This window comes from Dipodomys spectabilis, unplaced genomic scaffold (assembly GCF_019054845.1).
Source record: "Dipodomys spectabilis isolate Male_0828 unplaced genomic scaffold, ASM1905484v1 ptg000455l, whole genome shotgun sequence".
Lineage (NCBI taxonomy): Eukaryota > Metazoa > Chordata > Mammalia > Rodentia > Heteromyidae > Dipodomys > Dipodomys spectabilis.
This window is the reverse complement of record NW_024871132.1, coordinates 736588-754162: the sequence shown is the minus strand read 5'-3', so window position 1 is coordinate 754162 and position 17575 is coordinate 736588. Positions and strand designations below refer to the sequence as shown.

Here is a 17575-nt window from a genome sequence, read left to right as displayed (position 1 = left end):
ATGCCCAGCTGAGTCATGGATCTTGACATTAGTTCATTCTTTTTAACAAGCTCATCAGCTCATCAGACCTGAGCATCATTGTCAGGAAGAGGATATGACTTCATTGCAGGAAGATAGCTGAACAGGAACAGCTCATTAAAATGGGTTTGATGGGCAGGAAGGAAAAGTGAACAAAAGTAGGATCTAAGTACAGAAAATGGTGAGCTCAGCACTGAGTCCCAACCACCTGAAATATTCCAGACTGACAGTGCACCTGCAGCTTTAAGTTTCTTAATTTTCCGCAGCAGATGAGGTGATGTGCAGGCTTTCATTTGGGTTTAGTGCTCACGGAGTGTGGAGCTGTGGGGATGCAGTGCTCAGTGCACTGGAGGGATAGCCTGTCTCTGGGGACAGACCCCAGGCATAGAGGCAGTGTCTCTCTGACCATGGCACCCCATACCTGGTTCAGTCTCGTGCAGGAAGTTTCCCCCATGTCACCTTACCACCACTAACACTGCATATCTTCAAAGTTTACACATGTAGTCTGTCCTATTTTTTAAGCCAATTATTATTTTCCATTTTATATAGGCAGAAGTCATTCCAAAAACTGACAGCCAATTCCAAGTGCAGGTGACTCACATCCATAATCTTCAGGAGGCTGATATCTGGAGGACTGTGGTTCAAAGCCAGCCTGGGCAAAGTCTGTGAGGCTCTTATCTCCAATTAACCAGCAAAAAGCAAGAAGTGGCACTTTGGTTCAAGTGGTAGAGCACTATCCTTGAGCAATAAAGCTCAGGGGACAGCACCAGGCCCTGAGTTCAGGCCGCAGTACAGGCACACAACAGACAGACAGACACACACACACACACACATCTCCATACATATCAAAACTACAAATATCTTTGGTGTTAACAGACTGGAGGAACTGGCTGAAACCTCAGGTTTACTTGGAAGTAAATTTTACCTTCATGCGGGTGAGGGTTGAGTCAGAATAACATAGAATAAAATTTGGACCATTTCTGGACACAGAGCTAGGAAATGATGGTTCTGCTAAATATTAGGGCTGAGGGCTGTCATTTAAGAAGGAATGTAACCAATAGATGCCAGAGATCATGTGCTTAATGTAAATTCAAACAGAGAGAAATTTATAGACGCACAGGTTGAGTATATATGAAAGTAAATATCACAACTATTGATTTCATCCTGTGCAATTCATATTTCCATTGAAATGATGTTCTATTTTTACTAAGAATAGAAAATTTATTTTTTAGTTTGTGTCTAGTCCATGTCTGTAGATTCCTTTGTTCATCTAATCCATTAAATGTGGCCCTCTGCTGCGGGGTGGGTGGGGCAGTAAGTGGGGGAAGAGCTACAACTTCTTCCTATGGTTTTTCTAAATTTGACATTTTAAAGTTAAAAATCTGTGTTTTTTGCAGTTCACAGAGATTAGAGATGGCTTTTATGATCAAAGCTGGTGCTCTGCCACTTATGCCACAGCTCCACTTCTGCATTTTTACTGGCTAATTGGGAATAAGAATCAGCTCTGTCTTCCCAGGCTGGCTTCAAATCACAATCCTCAGCTCTCAATTTCTGAGTAGCTGGGACTCTAGACCTGAACCACAGGCCCCTGGCTCAATTCAGTATTTTTCTAACTCATTGCTTCACTCACATTGCAAGCTTGTGTTGCACAAGTGCACATGGAAATGGTTGAAATCCCTACAACTTCAGGAAAAAGATAATTACTATCAGAACTGCTTTGAATTGATCATGTTACCTAATTGCTGCTCTTCTTGCTTCTTAATAGCAAATTATTGTTAATTTTCCTCCTCATTACCAATTTGGTTTGTTATGAGTTGTTTTTTAACCCCACAAGATGCAGTAATGAATATTTATGAATGATAGACTATAATTTTCCAAAACTACACTCTGATATGTATGCAATGCATTCCAGAGTGAATCATCTCGACCCTTATTGCTCAACAAATGTGTGCAGATATTGGCCTTGTAATTTGTCCCTGTGAGGAGCACTGGTAATGTGTATAGTATATGATTTTACATGCAAATCTCCTACCAGGGCAAATCTCATACCATAATTGGATTATTACATGTTTACATGACATTGTTTTCAAACGAGAAGGCAAACACAAGCTCATGGTTTTGTTTTTGTACCTTTGGTTTGTTTTGAGACAAGATTTCTCTGTGTATCCCAGGCTGGCCTTAAATTCACAATCCTCATACATCCATCTCTCCAGTGCCAAAATTACAGACATGCATCACACTAGCTCTTTTAATACAGATTAAGAATTTCATGTATGTTTTTTGTCTTGTTTAGTACAACGCTGTCATGATGACTTCAATGCAAAAATGACTAGGGTAAGTCAATTTTGTGATTCAATATTTAATTGCAACATTCCAATAGCCTCCTTCCTCCAACTCTGTTCTACTAGATAATAACAGATATTATGCAAAAATGACATTCTTCACTCAAATAAATCTGGAAGAAGCGAATGCCAGGTTAGCTTTGTACCACTGAGCTATAATCCCTGTCCCCTATGAGGTTCCTGTGTTAACTTGGGCAGGCCATGATTTCCAAGTAAGTCTCACAAACATACACACACACACACACACACACACACACACACACACACACACTTTTTTTTCTCAAATAAACAGTGATGAAAACAAATCATCATGTACTCAGCACTGAGGCATGAAGAGAGATGGAGACAGAGCAGTGATTTTGGGGGGAGAGATGAGAGAGAGAGGAGCTGAAACTGATTGCAGCTGTACCATTTTCTGGGTCAAGTAGAATTGTGTAGAAGTTTTCAGACCTATAAAAAGAAAAGCAGAGGCTCAGCCTTAATTCTAGAACTGGCTCCCTTTCTCCCTATCTGCCATTTACCCAGCCTCTTCAGGATAGTTAACATTGAAAAGGGGATTTCTTCTCCAGAAATTAACACTGGAAGTGAAAGTGTTAACAAAAATAACGCACTTGTCTCAGAAAAATGTTCCTGGCCTTTGAATGGTGTGTGTGTGCATGTGTGTGTGCGCTCACGCCCGCGTATTGACAGTATGGCGCAGCACATGTTAGACCTGGTGACACTCACTCTCTGAACCTACGTACCTCCAATGTTAACAGCCTCCGAACCTCCCAGCCCTACATCAGAGGCAGAGAACTTGTGCTACCCAGTGTGTCACGGGAAGGGATCACCAGCACTGATGTCCCTAGGCAAGACGAAGGCTCCCCATGGCCCCGCCTCCAGTCTCCATGAGTATACAGCTAAGGTCCAGATAAGACAAAGATACCATCTCTCCCTGCCCTGGGGAGCCAATTCATAAAGGAGCCAAGAAAGGCACTTCCTGTCCTAAACAACCCCTGCCGCCTGCCCGCCGGCTTCTCTGGCTGATGGACATGCTGGAGCCTGAGCAGGTGAATCCAGTGAAGGAATTGCTATCCACTCCCACCTTTGCCTCCAGGGAAAAGCACACTAGAATTTGTAAAATAGGTAAAAAATAAATGATGCTCTCAATAATCTTTTTTGTTTTTTTTTGTCGGTCGTGGGGCTTGAACTCTGGGCCTGGGCGCTGTCCCTCAGCTCTTCAGCTCAAGGCGAGCGCTCTACCACTTGAGCTACAGCGCCACTTCCGGTTTTCTGGTGGTTTATTGGAGATAGGAGTCTCACGGTCTCTCCTGCCCGGGCTGGCTTTGAACCACGATCCTCAGATCTCAGCCTCCTGAGTAGCTAGGATTACAGGCGTGAGCCACCAGCGCCTGGCGCTCTCAATAATCTTGACTCACTAATAATACAAAGCTTGACTTCTGCCCCCTCCCTCAGGATGTACTGACACAATCATTCCAGAGATAGAAGGATTATCTAAAAATACATTTTCCATACAGAACCAGAGCAAGCTTACACTAGCACATACATAGATCAGAGCATTGATTACCCCTCAATTAAGATACTAAGTGGAACTGAAATTCGCATGATCCAGTGGTTCCAGTGGTTCATGCATGTTGCCAGAAAGGGTTCTCCAAACACCTTCTGTGCTACACATGAGAGCACTTATCAAAGGAGCAATTTGACCAGGGCAGGGGCTGCAATACAATTCAACAGCCCATCTGGGGCCAGAGGTACACTTGTCATGTCTGAACAGTGGAAGACAAAGATGGAGCCACAAGAAGCCAAGTGGCAAAAACAACTTTGGGCTTACTCATTCATTATGAATTCACTCTTCGGCTTTTCCAGAGTCATTTGAGAGTCACCTTTACTAAAATCCCTGGCTCAGGAATTCCTTATGGCGTTAATACCCAAGTCTACTACAATTGAGTAACTGATGGTGACAAATCTCAGGCTAACTTTTCTTTGCCAGTTGGAGGGGGAGGGAAGAAAAACATCTGAGTCTACTTGAAATCATTTTGAATTTTAATCATAGCAAATGTGTTTTAACAGTAGTCATAAAATTAACATTACCACATATACAAAGGACAAGACACCAGTTGGCATACAAAAATACCATATATTAAAATTGAGTTCATTGGAAAAACTCAGGACTAGCTAAGACACCATCTATAACAGAGAGCAAGCAAGAATGCTTTTAAGACATTCAGATTAATAAACAGCAGCTTAATATCCCCTTTACAAAGTCAATATTTGGCAACATTTGGACAGTATTTTTTTTTCTACATGGACCGGCAGTTCATTTATCTGTAGGGCAATTTGGCCCTTTAAAAGCTCCTAAAAATAAATAATCCACATAACTGTAAATGAAACATGTCAAGGACTGGAGTCAATGGCCTCTGAGCAGCATCTTGCTATTTGACCAGAGTTTGTTAGCCAGGGCGTGGGAACACACTGGTGGAACCTAAGAGGGGAAGGGACCCCGGTGGCAGCTACACGGCTTCTGTTGTGAGTCTGTGGCAGCCACCGGGAACCAGCTTCCACACGATGGCAACCGTCCAGTGAGGCGAACATGAACATGTGGTGGGATAGATAAATAGAAACTATGATCAATGGTAGGGAATTCAAGCCTAGACAGACCCATGGAGCGAAGCACTGCATTCCACCGCGAAGGGGACCGCGGGCCTTTGTACTGACTCAGCCACCATCTCTACAGAAGGTTCTGGAATTGTCTAGCATACTCTTGAATGGTCAAGAGTTTAGAAGATGACAGGAAACAGGGGCCTCTGTGGGATTCTTCGCATCAACTGAGTGCACTCTGTAGAGTCGTCCTCGTCGGCATGTGTCATCCCGGCCAGAGCGCAGATCGCGCTGCACTGAGCTCTCTCACTTGCTCCCGGCTGCTTTCTTCAGCCGGTTTCTGTCCACAATGTCCTTTTGTACCTGTTTTGTTTCCCAGCTACAATCCTTATCACAGACTTTCTTTCTCTAAGTATTTTATTCTTCTCTGGGTTTGTCTACCTGTCTGTCCAGACATCCATGGCCTTTTCTCTACTTTTCCCATACAAAGTCCTCTTAACAGTTGAGTGGAATCTTAGCCAGTCCAGCCAGAACAATATAAAGCAATTGAGTACTTACTGCTTTGCGTACTATTTAGAGATATCAACAGTTCCTCTCCACCATCACATCCAATCACCTACTTCTGGATTCCCAAAAGGCAAATGTCAAATTAAAAATTGACGATTCCTCTAGTGGTGTAACTTCTAAACAACTAACAGTTTAGCAAAATGGACATCGGAAAGCTGAAACATGTTTTATTGGGGCATGGTGGAGAACAGGGGAACTAGAGAAGGGTGGGTGAGCACATTACCCTTATATTCAATGAACACACATGAACATGAAACCTTATAACTGAAGGGCATGGGTGGGGTTGGGAAAGATGGCAAACAGTGAAAGGGGTGACAGCTATCAAGAAGCGTTGTACTCATAACCTGACTTATGGAATTGCAACCTCTTTGTACAACTACTGAAGTAAAACATAACATTAAAAAGAGATGCATTGTACTTATAAACTGATTTGTGGAACTGAACCCCCACTATACAAGTGCTTACAGACATTTTTATTAATCATTCCTTTGGAAAACTCTTTGTAGGATAACCCCAAAATAACTCACACCTCAGGGAGATGACAGGAGACTGTGCCATGGATTACTAGCCTTGCAAACTAGAGCAGCATTCTGTATGGTTAGAAATAAGATAAAAATGAACATCCCTGCAAAACAAAACACAAAATAGCATGCTGTCAGGAATCTGAGGAGGCCCCTCAGTATTTTGTACTAATTACTGATTGTCCCTAGAAGTATCATAAGATTAGTATCAAAAACCTTAAGCTAGAGTAAAATCCAGCTAGTAAGATGAATGTTTTCAAGCACCACTACATCGTGAGTGAGAGAGACACAGTGGGATTTCCCCAGGCAGTGAATCAAAGACTACTGGCTACAGAGAACAAAGAAATTTGTGCAGAAAAATGGGAGCCACACTGGAAGAGCTGGAGAATCATGGCATACTACCCTGATCCCTTGAGCAGTAAGAAACTGAATGCCTCATCTGCTCATGTGCCTTGGTGACAGATGCTTTCTAAATGAACACAGCAGAACCCACCTCTTCACCCACTGGCAAAATCTAAAAAGCTTACCTACAAAGTTTACTACCAAAGTCTAACATTATGTATGGAGCTCATAGCAACAGATAGGAATTCAACCTCTATATTCAACATTGTGTAATCCCTGCAAGTTAGAAAGTAGGATGGTTCTTACCATCTAGCTCACTCCTTTCCCAGCTAAATTGTGTATATATGTGTGCATGCACAGTAGGTCAGGGAAAAAATTAATGCTTGATTATCCACTTTCTTGGCACTGGAGTTGAAATTTGGAGCCTTCTTTGTGCTTATTTTGCAAATCCTCTACCACTTGAGCCATGCCCCTAGTTCTCTACTTAGGTTTCAAGAATGTTTCCGGTTTCACAAAATTCAGCAACTGATCACTGTTGATTTGAAATTTTACTTTTAGCTTCAAAACTGTCATGAAATTTCCTTGGCTCTGGTATGGTGTAGAAACTGTTTGGGTAAGAATTACCTTGTGGGTGACATTTTGCTGGGAAAGATGGAATTGTCAAGGAACAGATTCTTCATCTAGGTCAAGGATGACAAATGGCCCGATTGATCCTTTAAACAAAATGCTGCCTGGCCGGTAGCCTCATTTTTCCAAGGGAAGATACATAATACAGTGTTTTGCACATCACTCCTGTCCACTAATAACCTTGAGCTTTCAAATTTTCTTAAGTCTAATGAAAAACAGCCACTTTGACAAAAAATCTAGAGGAGCAGTTGCGTTCACTCACAAGTTCTAGAATTAAACACACACACACACACACACACACACAAAACAAAAAACAACTAAGTCTGCTAGATTAAAGCAAATGCCTTTGGTTTACATTACACATGGAAAATAACCAAAAGCGAATTAACCAATTCTGAGACACAAAGTTTTAAATACAAGAATGGGAACTCTTCAGATAATTATCTAGACTGGAATAAATATCAGCTTATCCGGAAGAGTCTGAGTTTTATGTGGAAATTCATCTCAAACTGAATTTCCTGCTTTCCTTTACTCAATTAAAAAAAAAACTATTCAAGTAACTTCAATACTCTTCCAGTCTTTCAATTCCATTTGTCAATGCATCCAATTGTAGAAAACAAAATGTAAAAGGTGCTTTTGTTTATGGAATTGTAACCCCTTTGTACAACTGCTTAATGATAATCTTAAAAAGTGCTTTGGTGCAAACTAGTGAAAACTAAAATAAAAAATGTCAAATCCCATTCTAAAAATAGCATCCACACTTTAGTCTGGCATCTGAAAACTGACATTCACAGATTCCTACATCAAATATAATGACAAGCTGTCAGACTTCCCAAGAATACAAAAACACTCTGAACTCTGCAAAACATGCTTGCTCTTAGATTTCACACCTTACTAATGTGGCAATGGAGTTCAGGAAAGACATTGGGAGTGAAGGGGGACTCATAGGCTTTTTTTTTTTCTGAAACACTTTTTTGGACACAAGACCCTAAACACAATTTCACAACACAGGTCATGCACAGCTTGCAAGTTAAAACATTTTACAGCTACAATCTAACTATTTTTGGTCAATAAATTCACATGCAGCTTATGGTTCCAGAAAAGGGACTTAATAAAGCCCACTTTAAGCTTTATTGCTCGTCCTTGGTCCACTCCAAAGGCAGCAGATGCATTTTTACTGTCATACTGAAGATGACGCACTTTTTAAGCCCAGAATGGAAGAGCTTTCTTTTTGCCAACTCTGTGTTACTAGCCCATAAACAATCTCTCTACTTCACTATTTTAGGAACATTTGGATGCCTCTGGTCACTATGGTAGTCACTAGCCACATGGGACAATTCGACTTTTAACATTTTCATCATCTCTCAAGTTTCTATCAAATAGCATCAATCTAGAAATCATACTGATCTAGAAAATTATATTGATCTAGAAAAATCTCATTGATCTAGAAAATCCCATGGGCTGTAACTAGCACACAGTTGACCCTCCAGTGGGCCCGCTCTGTAAGTCATGCATAAGATTAAATTTATTTGTAAAGAGAATACCTTGAGCTTTCTGATAATAAAAGGTGAATAGAACTCAGAATCAATTTGCCTCTTTTCATCGTAACTTTTACCACAGATAACTATACAGATATTTTCCAAAGACAATGCTTTTTTTTTTTTTTTTTTGGTGGCATACTTGGCTCTACTTAACGTATTTAAGCATTCACTTGTTTGTCAAGATCACTAATAAAGATGAAAATTCATGCTTCTTATGGGTTACTATTTATACAACATTCATTGTCCTTTACACATAGGAAGGAGGACCCAACCAATGTTTAGCAATTTTTAGAACTTCAAATCACATGGTTTGAAAAGTTTCTTCAATCATCTATGCTCATCCTTAAATCAACCCTCCTTTTGTTTCCCAGAGAAGTTCCTAACCAAAATGAAAATAAACCTACAAAAACAAACAGGAGAGCAATAGTTGAATGAAAAAGGATATTCATCAACCCTGAAAAGAATCACTTATCAGGCAGGGATGGTGACAGATCCAGGAATGAGCAAGAGGGCATCGCAATGCCTGGCCTTTAGCATTCTTTTGCTGCAGAATTACAAGTTGTCACTCTCCTTTGCAGCCCCATGGACTCACTTCCAAACTGATGTCTGCCACCAGAGGTTGCTTTCAGCTCTAACTTTCTCTGCTTTCCACTTGTGGCCTTTCACGGATAGGCAAGTACAAATTCTGGCAGCCGTATTGTATGGAGTATATAGGTTGTTAGCATTGCAAGGAAATTCCAAAGAGGCCAGGGCAATGAATACCAGGTAACATTAAAACATTGTTTAACACATAAAAATTCTATCTGGAAGGTTTGTAGGTCTTTCACACACACACACACTCTAATGAGCGGGAATGCAAGTTGCTGGTACAGTTCATTTAACAATGTAAATAATTTTTCTTGAATACACACACACACACACACACACACACACACACACACACACACACACACATTCTGATTTGGGTAGGTACTATTCATTTTAAGGTCCAGAATCTACCAGAGAGCCAATTAATTTTGCACTGGTCACTGTAGCTCCAGCACATGGCTGGTTTTAAGTGAACAGTTCTATGGACATTTGTTTTTTTACTCTACAGCTTTGGACTAAGAAACACAGGACACCGCATCACCACACACATTAGTGTCCGTGGGGGCTACATAGCCTACTGAACAAGCACAACTCTATCACAGACTATGCTAGAGGCTTGGTCATTTCACACTGTACATGAATGTATGCAGATTCCACTCATCAAATTAATTTAAATATTCCATGGCTTAGAACTGTAAGGATAAAATCTATTTGAAACGTCGCATTTTCAATGCAACATTTCTATGTATTTTTTTTCCCTCCGAGAAAAATAGAAATTAGGTCAGACATGCATTACAGCATCCTGGGAGTTTGAGAAACTGACACTAACCCAACAGCATATTGTGTTACATAATACAGGATAGTATGCGGCTAATAGTATACCTAAATTATTAATACCAAATAAATCCTAGTTTATTTGTTGTATAATGCCCAATAGCTTACACAATAAAATGGCACTGTAACCTAATTTCTAGTTTGAGCTTTCAAATACATTTTCTAAAGGTTTTATGACAAATTTGAAAGATTTGAGAAATCAGAGTTCATAATTTTACATTGAATTTTCATGCCAATTAAGTGTGAGCTTTGTATTCTAGTTATTAGTTTTTCAATTTATTCACATTAATTCCATCTGTTTAGTATGCATATACTTTTATGTTGCTTGAAGGTAACAGCTAGCATATAATAGGTAAATTAAATTGTCTCAATCTTAAAGGGATATTGTCTAGCTTTACTTTCTGAAATCTGTCACTTCTTATTTTTCTCTTCTTTCTCCCCAAACGTTCCTGCAATTTTCTGGGATTCAACAGAACTTAAAATCATATTTAAGTGGAAGGCTTGCTTCCTGAAATCAATGAAGGGGACTAGAAAAGAAGTATAAAGCTCCCACCTGAATGCCCCCTCACAGGAATTTATCCTTTAACAGATCTTTCTTCATGAGCACCCATAGACCACTATACATTTTCAGTAGTTACATTTTCAATTCGTAAGGAACTGACTCATTGATGGGAACGTGAGCTGTTTACCTTGCCACTCTTCTCTATTAAAAAAAAAACACCACATTTTGAAATACAAAAGGTTTTCTTGGTTATATCTCAAGAGAACATTGGAGTTCTAAAAGGTTTGACTTTCACAGGAAAACATCTTTCAAAAAGCAATCTGTCTAATTCAGATGCTCGTCCATTCATAGTCTTCACAAAGCCCAAAACTGGAAGAAAAGACAAGCTCTTCTGACAGTCTCCATTTATGCCTTAGAAATACAGTACATAAAAACATACAACAAAGGTGAGTGTTGGAGGTGACAAACAAGGCCCCTCATGGGGGGCGGGGGAGGGACACAGAGATCCAGGTGTCCACAGGGTGGCCAATGTTGCAGATGCTTAACTTATTTGTGCCTGTGAGGTCTGACTCACAGGGTTCTTCTGAAAAGACTCAAAAGCCTGAGGTAAATCAAATTACACACACGCTACACACACACAAATACACAAATATTTACATTTTAAATTGTGAGATGGCTTGAGGAAAATCGGCATACAAGTTTCTTGTGGAATTAGACATTTCTCATTATTTCTTCTTTATTGCTCCCTTGTTTGCTTTCAGATGAATAAACAAGTAGCAAATTCTAATCGCAAGAGAAATCAAGGTACATGACAAGACACTTGTTCAAATGTTTTCTTCAAATCACCACAATCCATTTTACTTATTTTGATTTGGGTGTCCTTCAAAATGTATAAAATGCCTTAGCAACAAAAAGAACACTGAGTTTCATGAAAATAAAATAGAAGAAAAAAGAAAGAAAGAAAAAGGCCAAGAAGCCAGCACTGGATGTCTTTACTGAATTTCTATGTGGACTCGAGGTTTAATTCTACTCATATACACAGCATCTTCGTTTTAACCTACTGTATTTAGAGATTGTTGTATGCACGCGTATAGTTTAATGTCTAAGTAGAATATGTCTATCTCATAATGTGATCTTGAGAAATCATAAATTACAGGCCCATTTCATACATGATTATGAGGAAGCATGCAATCATCTTCAAAGCCGTCTCCATCCACGCACAGCAATTCGCCTGCCACCTCGCTCAGACCTCGCCTTCCACCCTCTGTGTCTGTCCTTCGGGTGGATCAAGTAGCAACCCAGAGGCCAGCGCTTGGCACCAAACGGTCAGTAGTGTCACCCCCTCCCCCATCTCACTGGGATCCCCATCACCAACACCTGCTCCACCTCTACGTTGGCACCCACAAGAGCCTTCCCTGCCCTGGGGTTCAGCCGCAGGAGATCACAGTGAAGCGCTTGGAGATACAAGACATGTTGTGCAGTACAATGCCCAGCAGGAAGACCAAGACACAGGCCACCAGGATCACAGTGCACACGCCGGACCAGGTGGAGCTTTTCACAGCCCCCCGCCTGTCTGGCTCCTCCTCCACCACCTCCTGTGGGGGACCACCTTGCAGAGGCTGCTGTTCAGCTGGGATGGTCACCACTGTGACAGACTTCTGCTGGTTCCCAGGCAGCAGACGGCAGCCCATGTCGCCCGGCAGTAGAGTGCGCTCCTTGGAGATGGGCAGAGGCAGCATGTAGCACCCATTGCTCGGAAGTTTGATGAAGACTGGGGTGTGCTCGGAAGTGTGTGGGATGGCGATGACAGCCAGGACCTCGGGGTCATCGGGGAGCTGTGACACTGAGAAGCCCGGGGGCAGCTTGGTGATGCCCCGGCACCAGGGACATCTCACGTCCTTCTGGCTGGTCCTCATCTGCTGGAGGCACACGGAGCAGCAGGTGTGTTTGCAATCCAGCAACTTGGGCCTGCGCCGAGGACTGTAGTAATTGAAACAGATCTGACATTCCAGCAAAGAATCCTGGGAGAGGGTCTCCATGGTGGTCCGTGAGTAGGAAGGGTGGGGCCCACAGGAAGGAGGAGGAGGAGCTGGTTTTCAGTGGTCACCACCTTGTCCTTCCCAGGTCACCAAGGGGAATCACGGAGCTTGCAGGCCTTTGGCGTTGACGCGTGCATTCATTTCTGAGGAGACAAGTGACACAAACAGAATGATTTAACTCATTCAGAGAAGGTGTGAGGTGTGTATAGTTCAAGGATTTATAGCCTAGTTCAAAAGTATTGATCTTGGGTCAAAAGCATAGAAATGAGGCTGTGGGATTTCTGTAATGTTCCCAGCTTCCTTAAGGAAGCACGACAAAATTTTCTAAAGAAATGGATTCCATCAACAGGTAGAGACAATAGTCTGTCGTTTCTCTTTTGTGTACTGCATTGGAACCTGGGTTGTCCTAAAACACACTAGAGAAATTCCCTTTTCCCATATGTCTGTGGTATTTCCTATGAAGTCCTCTGGCTCTCTCGATCCGTTCCTACTCACCCTCCTGTAAATAATAGCTGCCAGATTCAGGCAATCTCCGCGTGCAGCATGTAACCAGCCTGCTGCTATGGGCCAGGAAAGCTCCTTTCTCAAAGGTTATTAACATGACTCTGCTGGAAGAAGCCCATCTTTTTAATCCTTGCCACCAAATCATTTGAACCAAGATAATGCTTATTAAGCATTTGAACCATCTGATAATTCTCACCACCTGTTTAATTCTCATCACCTCATCAGAAGCAATCAGAAAAATGGAACAGCAATGTACCTTCAGACAGTAAAGGTCAAACAAAGGCACACAAACCACAAATATTTCTCAGTCAGTTCTTGTATTATTACTATTTAGGCTTGTGTCAAGAACCATTTCAGCGCCTCACACATGCTAGGCAAGTACTCTGGACCACAGACAGGAATTAGAGGTCAAGCTGTTTTCCAGTGAAGAAATCAGTATGAGAAGAGAAAAGGAAGTCAACCATTACCAAATTATTTCTAATTATTTCTCTCTTCTACATGAGACATCAACTAGAATTTTTCCCCTAATCCTAGAATGACTTATAGATGTCTGCTTATAGATATTTTTTATTTGGTGCCAGTCCCAGGGCTTGAAATCTAAGTCCATAAGCACTGTCCTTGAACTCTTTTGCTCAAGGCTAGTACTCTACCACTTGAGCCACTACTACACTTCTGACCTTTTCTTTTTGGTGATTAATTAGATAAGAATCTTGTGTACCTTTCTGCCCAGGCTGGCTTTGAACTGAGATCCTAAGATCTCAGCCTTCTGAGTAGCTAGGATAACATGTGTGAGCCACCAGCAACTGGCTTCCTTATAGAATTTAAAGAATTTTATATCCTTAGCTCTTAAACTTCTATCATTGACATAGATGGCACTTACAGAATCTGTATGCACTCATTCTAGGCCCCGCCAGGACAACAGATCCCATAGGGAGAGAGAAATGTGCTCCATCAGGCTCAAGCCACAGACTAGGACTGTGGTTCAAACCTAGTGTCTGGTTAACTTGGCGTTTATAGTTGGCAATGGGAAAACATCAAACATTAAAGGTAGAATGATTCATCTGGGACAGGTTACAAAGACCTGTTTGCAGGCTACTATAATATCAGATAAGAGATGAAGAGTGGCTGGAAGCAGGCATATGGGAGTGACAGGAAGTGTTACAGTCTCTTATAATAAGAGTAGCTCAGACCAGGCAATGCATTGAATGAGGTCATAAAGTAGATGGAATCCAAGTTAAGTCTTGATAAGACCACAGCATCACTGAGAGAAATCGCGATCAGAGGCCACAAAGTTCTGCTTAGGCTATATTCCATGCAGGTGTTGGGAAAAAGTTAAGTTATACAGGAAGAATCGAGAGAAGCTAGAAAATGTGGGGCTGACATTGAAAAGTCAACACTGGACATGATTAAGGTGACACCCATGGGGGAGAAGCAGCAGCCAGAGCCAGACCGAAAGGAGAGGAGAGTGGCCTGCAGGGACCAAAGTGGAAAGGAGACCCATTACCTTATAGTGGCCGCTCCTGTGGATGGTCCCTGGCAAGGCCACGACCCCTTCAAGGCTCAATATCCTGAACTCTGTAGGGTAGCCACATGTAAATGATGCAGATGAAAACTACTGGGATATCTTGAGATTTTCAGAAACCACAACATCTAGTGGCATAAAGATTACATCAAAATATGACACATTCTTTAGTTCTTCTGGGTATCAACTAACACAAAGCACGTTCATTGCTGTTGTTTGTTATTTATTTGGAGGAAAATAATGTGTCTAAAATGTTTAAAGAACCATAGATACTGGTCCCAGGAGATGGAGGCATCTGACAAAGGAGAGAAAAGGAGACACAAGCCTTGGATGATGAAACTGCTCAGCCAGGGTGCGCCTTTAGCACTCTGTGAAAGTCCTTCATCCAGCTACCAAGATCTAGCTTGAAATCTTTGCAGGATGCTTGCCCCTGAATACAACTGACTTTCAGCCCACCAATTATTGGCTTTTCTTATGGCAAGCAGCCAGATCAATGTTGGTAACAACTCTTCAAACTGTATCTATGGTAATGAATTTGTTTTCTTAAAGAGGAGGGAAGGAGAGAGGAGAGAGAGGGAGAGACAATAAGACAGAGGGAGAGAGAGAGAGAGAAAGAGAGAGAGAGAGGGTGGGAGGGAGGGAGGGAGAGGGAGAGGGAGGGAGAGGGAGAGGTCATGAAGTTTGTTGGCATTATCTTGGGTTTATCTGTCCTTAGTGTTAAACTCACAGAAAATCAGGCCCTAGTATCCTAGTGAGATGTGAATCTGAATATAGGAAGATGGATCATGTAAGAAGATTGAGTTGTGGTAACAGTATCAGTTTGAGGGCAGTAGTAAAACAATGACAGGATACTGTAAAAGAGAACTTTCCTTACCAATGGCCCCCAAGTCAAAAGCTCTCAACCTTGGGGACAAAAATGTTTTGTGATACCAGTATCGAAACAATGACCACCAAGTTATTGATTCACCTACTTTCCATACCATAGACCTTATCTTCTAAACACGGGCCTGGGAAGCAATGTAGCACAAGTGAGAAACACTAGAGCTGTGGCCTCTCTACTCACTAACTAGCTATGACATCAGATCAAGTCACTTAACTTGTTTGAGCCTGCTGCCTCATGGTCCCAGCAGGGATGGTGGCACTGTACTGAAGGTCAAGTGCGTTCACTCACTATTCACAACATGCAAAGTATAATTTGCCCAGGCAGAGTGCCCAGCCGCGCTTCCTGATTATCACAGAGCTGCCATTTTGACCAGAGAATGCAAGAATTCTTCCTGGCTCTGCTCCAAGCCCTGCCACACCATCTTTTTTTCCCCCCCTCCCAACAAAACTAGCATGCAATTTTATCCAGCCATTTGTGTCCAAAGTAATGTTCACTTAATTTTGTGTTAAGCTCCCTTAAAATGAGATTAGGCTACTCAATTTCCAACTCTATCCAAATAAATTCTAGGCCTTACAATATGAGCTGAACACAGAAGCAGAAAAGGGAAAACAGTTTCTATTTTTCAGTGTTCAACCCTAAAGCCAATTTGACAGCAACCTCTTTGATTTATACTCCGATGTGTTCTATGGTAAGCCAGCTTGTATTACATTCCAGTTTATTTTCATCATAATTAGTAATGATGATGATTAGTTAGTCAAAGAGAAGAAAATTTATGAGGTTATGGCTCTAAGCTAATGATGAATCATTCTTTCCCTCTTTCATCATCCATTCAAAAGATGCAAGTCAACTATTAAAAAGGTTGGGGGGGGAAGGCCGGGCGCTGGTGGCTCACGCCTGTAATCCTAGCTACTCAGGAGGCTGAGATCTGAGGATCGCGGTTCAAAGCCAGCCCGGGCAGGAGAGACCATGAGACTCCTATCTCCAATAAACCACCAGAAAACCGGAAGTGGCGCTGTAGCTCAAGTGGTAGAGCGCTCGCCTTGAGCTGAAGAGCTGAGGGACAGCACCCAGGCCCAGAGTTCAAGCCCCACGACCGACAAAAAAAAAAAAAAAAAAAAGGTTGGGGGGGGGAGATAAGCCCACGTAGGTTAGAAAAAAATCACAGAGCTCCTTGTCAACTATGTTATATAAACCACATACTAGCAATTGCTTCAGGAACCTGTGCTTGGCATTGCTTCTTCCTGAGAGCAAGATGTGATACTCAAATAAAATACTCATTAAATTTTAAAATGAAAGAGTACTTTGGTAGAATGCATAAGAACAACTATATACTGAAATATATTGGACCAGTGTTTAAATGTCCTTGTAATTCATCTTTTTAAGAATCTAAAAAACAAAATAAGATCACAAAATCAGAAACAGTGAATATGAAAGAATTTTTTTAAAAAAGGAATTATGGCTTATAAGATGCAACTTATTTTCAAGCAAATCTTCATAAAATACTACTTCACAAATAATGTCATTTGTACCACAGTGGGGGGGGAGGGGTTGTCTGTGTGCATTACTATTCTTCAGGAGCTATGGATGATTAGGGATCCAGATCTCCTTTATAATATCAACCTATTTTTACAAAATAAGATTTTTTTGACCACTATAATTTTGTACATCTTTACCCAGTGTGGGTGTGGCAAAGTGCTTCCAGGAATTCAGTGGGTGGTAAAATGGCAAAGTCTGCAACACTGAATTGGTATAATCCCAGCTGCTTTTAAAAGTCCAGGCATATGCACCTGAGGATTTAAAAAAAGGAATGAAATAAACAACCTACACAGGTTTACTCTACTTAGACTCTAAAGAATCCTCATGCATTCTTTGGCTACAGGATTAATTATGAAGCGGAGCTGGGGATCAGAGGCCTGGTCTTATCTGATTATATGTCTGACCTTGAATTGTTCCATTCGATGGTCTATATGAAAACCTTAGCCGTAATGATTATGTTGAGAAAAACATCCAACTCATCACTGCATTCTTTTTGTTTTTCTATTAAAACAGCATGTATTTCTGACATAGATAATGTACTTAAAATGAGACTAAAATATTTATAATCTCATTTCATGTGGTAGATTAGCTGGTAAGATCACTTACACTGG

At 41.4% G+C, this 17575-nt stretch overlaps 1 protein-coding gene across 1 annotated transcript in view; it reads right to left on the bottom strand.

Annotated features, from left to right (window-relative positions):
- Nucleotides 1-4385: 4385 nt before the first annotated feature.
- Rnf152 (ring finger protein 152) overlaps nucleotides 4386-17575 on the bottom strand; it is a 71514-nt gene continuing 58324 nt past the window's right edge. Inside the window, exon 3 of the mRNA XM_042668532.1 lies at nucleotides 4386-12662. Coding sequence (XP_042524466.1) covers nucleotides 11908-12519 — 612 coding nt within the window. The 5' untranslated portion in view covers nucleotides 12520-12662 and the 3' untranslated portion in view covers nucleotides 4386-11907. The remainder of the gene's footprint in view (nucleotides 12663-17575) is intronic.